General features: G+C 38.3%; 1 protein-coding gene across 4 annotated transcripts in view; it reads right to left on the reverse strand.

Moving 5' to 3' along the window:
* The window catches only part of ccdc24 (coiled-coil domain containing 24), an 88,683-nt gene that overhangs the window by 70,445 nt on the left and 2,692 nt on the right, over nucleotides 1-15,546 (reverse strand). For 3 of the 4 annotated variants that reach the window (XM_069938850.1, XM_069938851.1, XM_069938852.1), the window contains exon 2: nucleotides 9,608-9,862. In XM_069938850.1, the coding sequence (XP_069794951.1) occupies nucleotides 9,608-9,772 (165 nt within the window). In that variant the 5' untranslated portion in view covers nucleotides 9,773-9,862. Of the gene's footprint in view, nucleotides 1-6,414; nucleotides 6,545-9,607; nucleotides 9,863-15,546 lie in introns of those variants that run through there. The other variant, XM_069938853.1, reaches the window with a different exon arrangement.

The raw sequence follows: 15,546 nt of genomic DNA on the forward strand, positions 1-15,546 counted from the left end.
AGTCACTGCGAAATCAGTTGACGCTTGTGAGCGGGTTCGCAATCCGAATGGAGAGGGGAGTTATGGTTGCCCGGCAAGGGTCAAGGGGCAACTCAAAGGGGGGGGGGAGAAACGACACTTGGGGTTAAGGGAATTTTAGATGTGGGAGTTGTTGAAGTCTTTTATGTTTTAGAAGTGTTATCATATAATGAGTTCAAAAAGGGAAAACTGAGAGATGAAAATGGGGAAAAGGGGAAAGGTGGTGATGAGGAAGCGGAAATGAGGTGTAAACAGAGTATGAGTTGGCCATGTTGAACTATATGACTATAAATATTAATGGAATACATAACTAAATCAAAAGGAAGAGGCTATTGAATTTACTGAAAAATGAAAAAATAGATAAAACATTCGTGCAGGAAACGCATCTAACTGAAGTGGAACGTAATAAATTAAGGAGAGACTGGGTAGGGCACGTAATGGCAACATCATATAATTCAAAAGCCAAAGGTGTAGCTATATTAATAAAAAAAAATGTACCCAATCAAAATAGAGGAGGAAATAATAGATTTTATTATTGCTTTAGCAGGAAGGTATGTAACGGTAAAGTGTCAGATAAAAATAGAATTCTGGAATTTGGTCAATATATATGCACCTAATGAAGAGGATCAAAAGTTTATGCAAGATGTTTTTTTTGAAGATTGTAGATACGCAGGGGAATATATTGATAGGAGGGGATTTTAACCTTAATTTGGACCCAAAGGTGGATAAAACTGAACAAAAGACTAGCAGAAAGAATAAAGTGGCCACATTTATGGTTAAATCAATGCAGGAAATGCAACATTGGATATATGGAGGAGACAACACCCAAACGAGAAGGAATACTCATATTATTCGAGTAGACATAAAACATACTCAAGGATTGACTTGTTCCTGTTGTCAGCCCATATCCATGGGAGAGTTAAGAAAACGGAATATAAAGCTAGATTGCTTTCTGATCATTCACTCCTGTTATTAGCAATAGAGGACATCCCACCAAGAACATATAGATGGAGATTAAACTTCATGCTACTTAAAAGACAGGATTTTAGAGAATTAATTGAACGCCAAATTAAAATGTACTTTGAAATAAATACAGAATCAGTAAAAGACAAATTTACATTATGGGATGCAATGAAAGCCTTTATTAGAGGGCAGATAATAAGTTATGTAACTAAGATGAAAAAGGACTACAATCGGGAAATAGAACAGCTGGAAAGGGAAATAGCAAGTACAGAAAAAGAACTAGCAACAAGGGAAGATACAACAAAAAGAAGAGAATTGGCGGACAAAAAATAAAATACGAAACATTACAAATATACAAGGTGGAGAAGAACATAATGAAAATAAAGCAGAAGTACTATGAGCTCGGAGAAAAAAAACACACAAAATATTAGCCTGGCAACTTAAAACAGAACAAGTTAAAAGAACTGCATTGGCATCAAGGGAAAAGGACAAACAAATTACATATAACCCAACAGAGATCAATTAAAACTTTAAGGAATTCTATGAACAATTATACTGAACTGAGAACGAAGGGAAAGAAGACAAAAATAGATGAGTTTTTAGCTAAAATTGAACTACCGAAATTGCAAGAAGAGGAGCAAAACAACTTGATAAAACCATTTAAAATAGAGGAAATACAGGATATATTAAAAAAAACTGCTGAACAATAAATGCCTGGAGAGGATGGACTTCTAATAGAATTCTATAAAACATTTAAAGAGTTACTAATTCCTCCTCTCCTGGAAGTAATGAACCAGATTGAAGAAACACAAAAACAGCAATAATTACAGTAATACCAAAGACGGGGAAAGATCCACTAACACCAGCATCGTATAGACCAATATCTCTACTTAACTCACATTACAAGATAATAGCAAAACTATTAGCAAACAGATTCGCCGACTGTGTACCAAAAATAGTAAAACAAGATCAAACTGGATTTATTAAGAAAAGACGAACAACGGACAATGTCTTTAAGTTCATTAATTTAATCCATGCAGTACAAGGAAATAAGATACCAACAGTGGCTGTTGCTTTAGATGCAGAGAAAGCTTTTGACAGGGTAGAATTGAATTATTTATTTGAAGTATTACAGAGGTTCAACCTACCAGAAAAATATATTGATGGGATTAAAGCATTATATAAGGGACCATTGGCGAAGGTGACAGTAAATGGATATGTATCAAACCAATTTAAATTAAGTAGGTCAACTAGGCAGGGATGTCCACTATCTCCCTCACTGTTCGCTTTAGCAATAGAACCAAAGCAGAACTGATAAGAACAGAAAATAAAATAAAAGGGATAAAAATAAAGGGGAAGGAATATAAAATCAGTTTATTTGCAGATGTCATCATAGTATACTTAACAGAACCAGAAATATCAATAAAAGAACTACAAAAGAAATTGAAGGATTATGGACAAATATCGGGGTACAAGATCAACGCAAATAAAAGTGAAGCGATGCCAGTGAGTAATGCAGATTATACAGAATTTTAAAAAGAATCACCATTTAAATGGCAAACACAAGCAATCCAATACCTAGCTATTAGATAGATAATAATTTAAGCCACCTGTACAAATTAAATTATCAGCCACTAATAAAGAAATTGCAGGAAAATTTAGAACATTGAAAGAATTACCGCTAATGTTGATAGGGAGGGTAAATTGCATTAAAATGAATGTCTTTCCAAGGATACAATACTTATTTCAATCATTACCAGTTCCCTTAACTGAGAAATTCTTCAATGAACTAAAGAACTAAAGAGAATAATAAGGAAATTTCTATGGAAAGGGGGAGAAACCGAGGATAGCACTAGATAAATTAACAGAGAGGTACAACGAAGGTGGTTTGCAGTTACCAAACTTTAAAAATTATTATAGAGCAACACAATTAAGGTATTTATCAGATTTTTATCAGACAAGGGAAAAACCAGATTGGACTAAGATAGAGCTAGATAAAATAAGGGAGAAGGTACCAGAACATATACTTTATAAGTGGGATGAAAAGCTGATATGATATAAAAGCTCACCAGTATTGCATCACTTACTCAATATATGGAAGAAGATTCACTTAGAAAGGAAAATAACAAATTACCAACTACTAAAATTATTATTGACGCAAATCAGCTAATCCCTTTTACAATAGATAACCTTTCCTTTAGAGAATGGGAGAGAAAAGGAATTAAAAGAATACAAAATTGTTTTGGGGGAAATAATTTATTAACATTTGAACAAATGAAGTACAAATATGGAATAACTCATAGTACAATGTTTGCATACCACCAATTGAAAACCTACTTAAAGAACAAATTGGGAAGCAGACTGAGATTACCAGAAGGAAGCAGCCTTGAATATGTAATTACAGAAACACGATAATAAAAAGATTTATAACAAACATGTACATCAAGCTGCAAGAGAAGGAAAATGATGAAATAAGCTATAAACCCAAACAAAAATGGGAAAAAGATTTAAACATAAAGATAAAAAATGAAATATGGGAAAAGTTATGCTCTGGAACTATGAAAAATATAATAAACACGAGGTTACGCATGATACAATATAATTGGTTACACTGGTCATATATCACGCCCCAAAAGTTAAATAAATGGGATCCAACATTATCAGATAGATGTTTTTAAATAAAATCACAAAAAGCAACATACCAAAAAATCTAAGTAATATAAGAAGTAAAGATTTAGGCCTCAAACTGGATGAAGCGCAAAAAAGATTTATTATGATAGCCTTAGCTGTAGCAAAAAAATGTATAATGTCAACTTGGAAATCAGAAGAGAGCCTGAGAGTACAGCAATGGTACATGGAAATGAATAAATGTATTCCATTGGAAAAAATAACATATAATTTAAAATATAAAGTCACATTATTTGAACAAATTTGGGAACCGTACATGGAACACAACAGAGTACTTACCGCGGACCTCCATCCCCTAAAATGATAAAATGAGAAGAAGACGAAATGAACTGACCCAGTGTGTAAAAGTAGATGACACAATTTTGTTTATTTTCATTGTGTGATGACATTGTTTAATGGTTTTATTGTATTGTATATGTTGAACGTTTAATGGGTTTGGAGGGGGGTGGGAAGGAAGGAGGAAAGGTAGGGGGAATTAAAAAGGGGAGAAAATACCTCTGTGTATATTTAAGAGGGAAATGTTTATGTATTTTGATTGATTATGGTTCATTGTGTAAAAACTTTTTAAAAAGCTGGAAGTACCATTTCTATGTGATGACAACCTCACTTCTACATCTTCAGAAGATGCAATAGCTCTTTATCATGAGCTACGAGCAATTTCTTTCAAGGGAGCCTCTCTACTTGCCAAGTGGATAAGGAACAATCGTCATGTGTTGACTACCATACCTGAAACAGAGACAGCAAATGAAGAATCTGCACATTTCCACAACCTTCCTGTGGAGAGGGTGTTAGGTGTATAATGGTGTCTTCAGTCTGACATATTTAAGTTCAAAATCATCTTGAAAGACTAATCGCTCACAAGAAGGGTGATTCTTTCAACAATCAGTTCAATATATAATCCCCTTTCCCTTGGCAAAGAAAATCCTGCAAGATTTGTGCAGGAAAAGGATTGGTTAGGATGAAACTATACCAGTCTCCATTGAACAGTAATGGATGTGTTGGATTCAGGATCTTCATAAAGTGGAAGACTGTGGTTGACAGATGTTTCAAACTCACAATTTTTGGAATGGTGACATCTGCTCAACATTTTGCTGATGTCTGTGAGGACAGTTAAGGAACTGTCAGTTACCTGTTATTGAATGATAACCAAGGACAGGCACATTATGGGTTTGTGATGGAAAAGGCAAGAGAGGCTCCATTCAAGCCAGCCACCATCTCTCAAATGGAGTTGAGTGCTGCCACCATGGTGAGCGCAATGGACACAGAGTGGAGAAAAATGCTGCAGATTAAACTAGCAGACTCCATAGTTTGGATCAATGGCACCTCTGTGCTCAAATACATGACCAATAACTTTTGTAGCCAACTGAATTGCTGCAATTGTCAAAATCTCACATGCAATACAGTTAATAATCCAGCAGTCATGGCTTCGAGATTTTAAAGTCAAATCTTTTCTGAAGAAATATGGGTGTCCAGCCTCAATTTCTTCTTTGACCTCAGGAAGTGGCCTCAAAATTTTGATGGATTGGGAGGAAACTCTCCAGAGGACTCTGAAATCAGGAGAATACCTGTAAATGCTGTTCATATATCACCTGAAGAAGTTGATCCAGTAAGCCGCTTAATCTATTATTTCTCATCCCGGACTCATTTGAAAAGGGCAGTAGTATGGATGTTCAGATTTAAAAGACTGTTTCTATATCATAGCAGAAAGAGGAAAAGAAAGCAAGCGGTGTTCTTGCTCAATTTCATCTAGTTAATATCCATCAGAGAGGTCTGCACAAAAGAGATAGGAAATCTCGAGACTCAAGAAAATAGTGGTCTCACAGTTGAGGAACTGGTTGATGCTGAAATGGAGATAATCTGCTTTTGCTAGAAGGGATTTGCAAATGAAATCTCAAGTCTGAGAAAAGGAATGAATGTTAACTATCCACATTCGTAAACTCAACCCCATTCTGGAAAATGATGTTTTAAGAGTTGGTGGGTGACCCCTGTCATAATGATCAAAGATTTTCATATCTCTAATCTGATTCTTTGACACATTCATGAAGAGGTGGGTCATGGTGGTCACAACCATGTCATCCAGACTACACTAAAAATATTGGATTCCTGGTGCCACTGTGTCAATCAGAAAAATTGTGAAAAAGTAAGTTTGTTGGGATATAAATACTACTCCTGGACAAGAGCAGATGGCAGATTTGCCCCTGGACAGAGACTCTCCCTGATGAACCTCCTTTCACATACGTTGGAGTCAATTATTTTGGACCCTTTGAAGTTAAGTGTGTTGTGAAGCGCTATGGTGTCATTTTCATGTTTAGCTACAAGAGCAATTCACATCAAAGTGGCATCATCACTTGACATAGACCTTTCATCAATGCCCTTCGGCATTTTATAGCCAGATGTGTTCAAGTGAAAGAACTACAATCTGACAATGGCACCAATTTTGTGGGAGTTCAGCTCGAGTTGAGGAAAGCAATTGAATGCTGGAATCAAGATCGAATCCATAATTCAGTGCCACAGAAAGGAATCAATTGGATCTTCCATCCCTCTGCTGACTCACACCACGGAGGTGTATGGGAAAGATTAATTATATCAGTGTGAAAGGTTCTCAATTACACCCTAAATGTGCAAAGTTTCAACGAGGATGGTCTCCACACAGTTTTATGTGAAGCTGAGGCTATCCTCAACAGTCGTCCAATCACCAAGGCTTCAACAGATCCAAATTACCTTGAAACAATTACCACGAATTACCTGCTCCTAACCTATCGATGCCACCGGAAGAGTTTCTGAATGAAAACATATATGCTCATTGCAGGTGGAGACAAGTTCAGTATAAGTTGGACTTGTTGTGGAAAAGATGGTTTAAAGAATATCTTCCTCCAACTGTAGAAACAACAGAAATGCTTTAATATCAGACACAACTTCACACCAGGAGACATCATGAGCATCATGGATGATTAAGTGCCTCGAAACTTTTAGCTAACTGGAAAAATTGTTGCGACCGTTCTGGACAAAAGGGGACTTGTTCATCTGTTCGAATCAAGACCAAAACTGGCTTTCTCAACAGATCCATCAACAAAGTCTATCTTCTACAAGAGACTGAGGAACTTTGACAAGCCCAAAAGTGATTTTATATGGTCCTTTATGGAACTTACCCTTTGCCCACTGCACAGACTGGTCCACAGTGGTGATAAAGATCACTCTTTTCAAGGCTATGTGCTGATAACCTCTGAAGAATGAAGGAGATCTACATAATATTGGAATTTACTGTATTTGATTATTTATAATTGTTCAATTATTATTTGAGACAATATTTAGGGGCCTGTGTAAGAGCCAAAAGCTCATGGCTTACCATTATTGATAGTAGTCATAGGCGTCGGCATTGTTCCGGGGTACAGAGGCTGCGCACATTTGGTATCTTACAATGCGCATGTGCTATGGACTTGGGTTGGCACATGCGCGGAGTTTGCATGCAGTTAGAGAGCAGTTAGTGAGCCCGTGTTGGCTGTACTGGCAGGTTAGGCAGTGGGTGAGGCTCCGATATTTTTGTTGACCGTTACTGAGAGGATTGAACTTTATGTTAATAAAGAGACTGGTCGTTATAAATAAGACATTTACCATTTCCAAGTATAAGAATGTTACCATGGATGTTATGAGTCTTTTTGTGCTAATTAATAATCTGTTTTAAAACTTGACGTGAGTTTCTCAAAAGTGTCAAAAGAGCTCACTTAGCATCCGAGCTTTTTTTTAAAAAAAATTATATAGTAGTTGCTACATTCTCTTTATACTGTCCAATCTTCCCCCACCTTTCCTGTAATTTAAAACTCATTTTCTCATTCTCACCTCTTTTTACTATCACCCCTATACACCCTGTCTCGACCCAAAACTTTGATTATCCCTTTGCTCCACAAATGCTACTTGGCCTGCTGAGTTCCTCCAACGTTGTTTTTTTTAAGATCCAGATTAGCACATCAACAGTCTCTCTCTTCATTTTCTCAGCATATTCTGTATAACTTTTATATTTCCACTTCCTGCAATATTTTGATTAGCATCTACTGTTGTGGTCACTTTTTAATTGATTTCTGATATTGGCAAATTAATTATAAAACATGTATTTCATGAAGTACTTTAAGATTTTTTAAAAATATCACAGGATGCTTTACATCTGAATTTAAGTTCCAATCCAACCATGACAAAGACAGCCAAGTCAAATATATACATGTGTTAAAAAGTTGAATATTAAATAAAATTCTAGAAAAAAAACTAACAGCATATCTAACAATTTTTAAAAAATGAAAAAAGTAAAACACTGCATTCATTCCAAGGCAGCATACTTACTCAAACTTTAAAGATCATATTATTCCTGGTACAGCAAGAGAACACTTTTCAGTTTCAGGGAAGCACTGTCAACCAGAATGTATTCCACTTGCATGGGAAATTATCAGATTATTTTTGACACGTACTCTTTTTTTACTCGGCTTGAAATCCTTTGAACTTTGTGTTCAAGTTTAAATAATTCCTGATACATTTACAGCGTCTAAGATTTCTATTTAAACATAGGAAACTGGAGTAGGCCATTCCTTCTCTCATTCGGTCTCCAATTTAATTAGTTCACAGCTCATCCACTGTTGTTTCTTAATGAGATACATAGTAATTAGTTCAGCAACCAATTAGAAAGGCAAATTACATATTGGCCTTGTTTGAAAGAGATCAAGTATAAGGTGGGGGGGGGGGGTGTCTTGCTCCAATTATATCAAACATTATGTTTATCTTAACCATTTTTATTGAATGATAAATTTAACCTTAAAATGGCCAAAGGAAATAAAAGTAACCATTCCATTATTGTCATGTAATACTACATTTAGAATGTAACATGCATGAAATTCTTTAACTTTGTCTACTGTAAGGAATACAGAGTGTTGCCACTTTGTCCAGCGCCCCTCACAGAAATGGAAACCCAGTGAGGAACAAACTCGCAAAACCTAGTTTACAAGATCATAGATTCCCCCTCACTCCAGATATGTATAATTCAGCTGTCTGTTAAAATTTTGACCATTATTACAGAACTTAGTGCAACAAATTCCACAGCAAAGACTTAGAACATGTTGCTTTTTCAAATAAAATTTCTTCATAAAAGCCTTTCCACCCATTTATTACAGTGCATTATGAAGAACGAGGAGTTAAGGGACCATAGCTCTGACACAGTATCCCTCTCATACACAATTTGCCTGGTATAATTGTTAATCTCAAACCTGAATAAAACTTCCCTTACAAATCTGGAGCCTGGTTGAAAGATCAACCAACGGTATTACATTTATTGCCTATTCTAAATTTTAAAAGCATATTTTATGAGGCTATTCTGTCATTATTTTTCAGAATTGTTAAATTATTCACAATTGGAAATGTTCCTTCCTGCTGATCAACTTAGGGATTTGATGCTCATTTTTATGCAGGTTACTTATTCTTTATGACTCTTTCAGAATTAGTCTGGCAGCCAAGGAGTTACTTCAGCAGATTACCATCTTTCTGACTTAAGTTAAAAAAATGGTACAATGCCTCTAATGCCATACTTTTAAATGTAACATTTCCAACCATAAGACATTGTTGAATTACGCCTTTTCTTTATTCAGAGAAAAGTGAAACCAAGCTGTAAGAGCAAATAAATGACCAAATATATGTATACTCCATTTAAAACCACTGGATAAAATTTGTGCAAGGAGAGATTTTCCCCCATCCCATCCAAAAAGCTGAAAGTAACCCAAAAAGATCATGATATCTAATGTTGATCAGATATTGGAGGATGGATAACTTTACAGTTAGGGACTAAAAGCAAGCACAACAGAAGAAATGGTCCAATCCTCTAGGATTCTACATATGAAATATTTAATCACTTAAATACACTTCTATCCAGAGTATGGAATGACAATGAAGTTATATTCCTTGCCTCTCCATGCAAGTCCAGAGTGAGGTCCACTGCTGACTCTCCCAGAATTATTCTAATTTCATCTCTCTCACATGGAGGGACACATTCCTCAATTAGTTTCCACAGTGATGAAGGTTGTTCATAGCTATCTGTAAGTTTGCTGTCTTCGTTCTCATTTAGATTCATAGCAGTGTGTCAAATTCAAAGGCATTAGAATAAGGAGACTGTCCCTTAGATGATTGCATTAAGAATTGACAATTATTTTCCAGGTGGAATCTGTGGAGAAAAGGAAGTCAGATATATGAATAAGTGCTTTCACACCTAAGGATATTTGAGTAAATATTAGTGTTCAAAAGCTAAGAGACTATATAAAATTATCATTGATCTCTTCTGGAGAACGTCTGACCTGTACAAAAAAGATGGGCTTACCCAAACTGGAAAGGGACCAATTTCCTGGCAGGCAAGTTTGCTAGAGCTGTTGGGGTAGGTTTAAACTAGTTTGGCAGAGGGGTGGGAACCAGAATGTGAGAGCAGAGAATAGATCAGAAGATCACAAGCAAGGTGCAATGTGATCTGAGTTTGTGAGGAAGGACAGGTAGGGGAGGAAACATAAATGTAGTTAGTTAGAGGATGTGAAACGTGTCTATTTCAACGCTAGGAGTATTAGGAATAAAAAAGAAAAACTTGGGAGGATTGATCAGTATATGGAACTACAATGCTGTGCCTGTAACAGAGACTTGGCTGGAAGAAGGGCAGGATTAACCGATACAGGTACTGTGCTTTAGGTCTGAGGATGGGAGGTAAAAGAGGAGTGGAAATAGCATTACTGGTCAGAGGTAGTGTCATGGCTATAAAAAGGGAGAATGCTGCAGAAGGAGCATCTACTGAGCCAGTGTGGGAGGAAGTCAGAAATCAGAAGGGAGCAACTACCGAACTGGGAGTAGTTTATAGGCTCCCAAATAGCCCTCAGGACACTGAGGAACAGACAAGCAAGCAGATTCTGGAATGGTGCAGGAAATACAGGGTTGTAGTTATGAGTAATTTCAACTTTCTTAACATTGACTGACACTTGTTGTCTGCAAGAAGTCTGCAAGATAGATGGGGCTGAATTTGTCTGGTGTGTCACACTTATCCAGATTGAACTACACAGTATGCAGACCAGTCAAAAAGAAGAGAGGCCATAATGTATCAAATACTAGGTAATGAACCTGGACAAGTGGCAGAGCTCTCATTGGGGAACCCTTTTGGTGAGAATGTCAACACCCTGAGCTTCAGCATTGCTATGAAAAAGAATAAAAACAGACAAAATGGGAAGGTGCTTAATTGGGGAAGGGCTAATTTTGATGGGATGAGGCAGGAACCAGTGAGAGTAAATTGGAAACAGATGTTCAAGGAAGAAAACACAGAACTAATTTGGAGGAAGTTTAGAGAGCACTTGCACTGGGTGCAGGATCGGCTTGACCCACTGGGACAGGGAAAAGATGGTAGGAAAGAACTGTGGTTGATTTAGGAGAGCTCAAAAGGGGCATGAGAAGGCCTTGGCATGTAGAAGTACCCAAAAGGATTCTATGCATATGTAAAGAACAGAAGGATGACAAGAATGAAGGTGGGGCCACTATAGGAGACGGAGGACATTAGGGAGGTCTTAAATAAATATTTTGCCTCACTATTCACAAGAGAAAAGGACCTTGATCAGCATGAGATCGGAATAGAACAGGCTTGTGTACTGGATTATGCTGAGATTAAGAAAGCATTGGATCTTCTTAAAAACATTAAGATTGCCAAGTCTCTGGGGCCAAATGCAATATACCCCAGGTTGCTTTGGGAAGTAAGGGAAGAGATAGCTGGGGTGGTGGCTATGATCTTTGAATCCTATTTGGCCACAGGGGAGGTGACTGAGGATTGAAGAATGGCAAATGTAGTCCTCTTGTTTAAAAAAAGGTAATAGGGAGAATCCTGGGAATTATAGACCAGGGAGTCTATGTCAGCGGTGGGCAAACTATTGGAGAGGAATCCTACAATGGTTAAAGGATGTTATGTCTTGCTTGACTTTGGAAAAAAATAGATATAATGTTAAAGAGTTCAAGATTGAATTTGACAAGATAGGGAGCCCATTCATGGACTGCTATCATAACTTGATTACTTAGGCGGGGAGCTCTGGGGATTTTCTATGCAATGTCCATGAACCGAAACTTGATTCTTTACAATTTATTTTCTTTTGTTCTTATTTTTGGGTTTTTTTTCCCTACAACTGGAAGAGATTGGTCTATTTAGATAATCACAAATATATCTCAGTATTAGAATATGAGGTGAAATTCTCATACAGATATTTCACTTTTTTTGAGAATTATACGACAATGTATCATTTATATATGACATATTCTGTTGCATTATAAAAGCTATATTGTTAATATCTAAACAATATATACATGTAATATTTCTCTATCAAATAAAAATATTTTAAAAATAGGATCCATGAACATTTGGAGAAGTACTGTCTACTCATTGATTGACAACATGACTTTGTGAAAGGAAGGTCTTACCTCACAGGGCTAATTGAGTTGTTGAGGAAGTTTAAAAAAAAACTGATGAGGGTAAGGTGATAGATGTGGTCTATAGAAAGCCATTTGACAAGGTCCCCCAGAGAGACTCATTCAGAAAGTTATGGGATCCACGGAAACTTGTATTTTTTTTAAAAATGGCTTCTGTGTAGAAAGTAAAGGGTAGTAGTGTTCAGAAAGTAATCTGCCTGGATGTCAGTGACTATTGGAGTTCTGCAGGAATCTGTTCTGGGACCCTTGCTCTTTTTGAGTTTTATAAATTGCAAAGATGAAGAGGGTTCAGCTAAGTTTGCAGATGATACAAAGGTTGGAGAAGTTGTAAATGGTGCTGAAGGTTACAAAAGGATATAGATAGGATGCAGATTTGGGCAGAGAAATGGCAGATGGAATTCAATCTGGATAAGTGTAAGGTGATGCATTTTAGAAGGACAAACCAGAAGGATGAGTAAAGGGTTAGTAGTCAGTTACTTAAGGGAGTGGATGAACAGAGGGACATTGCCTTGGGGTCCAACTCCATACATTCTTAAAGGTCACCATGCGATTTGATAGGATAGTTAAGGCAGTCTATGGTATTGGGGCTTCATAAATAGGGAGATTGAGTTCCAGAGTTCAGGGGTTATGTGGCAACTCTGCAAATCTCTGGGGAGACACACTTAGAGTATTGAGTACAGTTCTGGTCACCTCATTATAGGAAGGACATGGAAGCTGTTGAGAGGGCATAGAGAAAATTTATCAGGATGTTGTCTGGATTGGAAAAAGGATGAGAGAAGACTTAATAGAGGTCTACAAAATTCTGAGAGGCATAGACAGGATGGACAGCCAGCACTTTTTCCCCAGGGCAGGAATAGCAAACACCAGGGGACATCTCTACAAAGTGAAAGGAAGAAAGTTTAGGGGAGATATCAGGGGTAATTTCAGCGCTTGATGTCCTGCTTTGCGGAAACTGCCAAAATGTTTGGCCTGGAAGTCAGCCTGAAGAAAACTGAGGTCCTTCATCAGCCAGCTCCCCACCATGACTACCAGCCCCCCCACATCTCCATCAGGCACACAAAACTCAAAACGGTCAACCAGTTTACCTATCTCGGCTGCACCATTTCATCAGATGCAAGGATCGACAATGAGATAGACAACAGACTCGCCAAGGCAAATAGCGCCTTTGGAAGACTACACATAAGAGTCTGGAAAAACAACCAACTGAAAAACCTCACAAAGATAAGCGTATACAGAGCCGTTGTCATACCCACACTCCTGTTCGGCTCCGAATCATGGGTCCTCTACCGGCATCACCTACGGCTCCTAGAACGCTTCCACCAGCGTTGTCTCCGCTCCATCCTCAACATCCATTGGAGCGCTTTCATCCCTAACGTCGAAGTACTCGAGATGGCAGAGGTCGACAGCATCGAGTCCACGCTGCTGAAGATCCAGCTGCGCTGGATGGGTCACGTCTCCAGAATGGAGGACCATCGCCTTCCCAAGATCGTGTTATATGGCGAGCTCTCCACTGGCCACCGTGACAGAGGTGCACCAAAGAAAAGGTACAAGGACTGCCTAAAGAAATCTCTTGGTGCCTGCCACATTGACCACCGCCAGTGGGCTGATATCGCCTCAAACCGTGCATCTTGGCGCCTCACAGTTTGGCGGGCAGCAACCTCCTTTGAAGAAGACCGCAGAGCCCACCTCACTGACAAAAGGCAAAGGAGGAAAAACCCAACACCCAACCCCAACCAACCAATTTTCCCCTGCAGCCGCTGCAACCGTGTCTGCCTGTCCCGCATCGGACTTGTCAGCCACAAACGAGCCTGCAGCTGACGTGGACTTTTACCCCCTCCATAAATCTTCGTGTATATATATATATGTAAAATCACAAAGTTGTGAGTGCCTGGAATGCCTGCCAGGGATGGTGGGTGGAGGATGAAACATTAGGAGCATTTAAGAGACTTTTAGACTGGCACATGGATGAAAAAAGTCACAAGCCAGAAAGGGTTTAGTATTTTTATTTTGGAAGGAATATCTAAGTCTCCCCAACATCGAAGGTCGAAGGGCCTGTACTGTGTTGTAGTATTTCATATTTTAAAATCTTTATTTAGAATACACTAACAAAACAGCAGGGCTGAGACAACGAGTGAGTGGTGACTGCTGTGGAGAGGAAGTTCAGAGCACGTTTCCACTCTCAGGGTAAAGCAATGCAAGATGACAATCAAGGGCTACCCAAACAGCAAAAACGGCTGACTCCCAATTGAAATGCTAGAGAGAGGATATACTAAAGGGATAGAATCCATTTGGATTGTGTTAAGAAGGAAGTAACCATCATGCTGTTGAAATTACATCACAGGCCTGTGCTCTTAGTTCCCTGCTGTACACCAATACCTGTGTGGCTTGGCACGACAACAACAGAATCTACAAATGCGATGCCGATACTTCGGTATTGGGATGTATAAAAAGGGGCGGTGAGTCAGCATACAGAAGGGCAATTGAAAATTTGGCTGAAGGTGAACTAACAAAAATCTCACTTTCAATGTCACTAACAAACTAAGAAGCCAATTGTTGACTTCAGAAAAGGAAAACCAAAAGTGTACGTACAATTCAGTAACCCATTGGGGGAAATCAGAGATAAAGAGGGTGAACAAAGTTAATTTCTTGGGAGTCACCATCTCAGATGATATTTCCTGGACCCAATACACTAATGGCATTGTGAAGAAAGCATGGCAACACCTCTACTTCCTCAGGCATTTGCAGAGGTTTGGTATGATATCAGAAACCCTGGCAAATTTCTGCAGATGTGTGCTGACTGGTGCATCACAGTCTGGTATGGGGGCACCAATACCTCTGAACAGAAATTCCTACAAAAGATAGTGGACACAACCCATGGCATCACAGGCAAAACCCTCCCCACCATCAAGAACATCTACAGGGAACGCTGCCGTCGGAGATCAGCAGCAATCATCAATGATCCACATCATTCAGCATATGTTGTTCTCACTGCTGCCATCAGGAAAGCGGTATAGGTGCCACAACATTTGGACCACCAGGTCCAAGATTAGCTACCACTACTCCACCTTCAGACTCAACAACAAACTCAATGAAGGACTCATTTAAGGACTCTTACTTTTGCATTTTATTGTTTTTTTTTCTCTCTGTATTGCAGTTTGCTTACATTTTTGTTTACATGTGTATAGTGAGGTTTTTTTTGCACAACCCCTACTCATATCCCCAGTGGCATCTGAAGCTGGCGTGCAGTTTAAACCAGTGGAAAAAGGACAACTTCCATCTATTGCATTTGAAAGTAGACTCTCCAATCCCTGGGGTTAAGTTGTGTTCAGTGGAAAAGCAGTCAGTATCCCAGTTAAAGGTGGCCAGTGGAAACAGCTTCTTATCCCAGGATGCTGCATGACAAATTAA

Source organism: Narcine bancroftii, chromosome 5, assembly GCF_036971445.1.
Source record: "Narcine bancroftii isolate sNarBan1 chromosome 5, sNarBan1.hap1, whole genome shotgun sequence".
NCBI lineage: Eukaryota > Metazoa > Chordata > Chondrichthyes > Torpediniformes > Narcinidae > Narcine > Narcine bancroftii.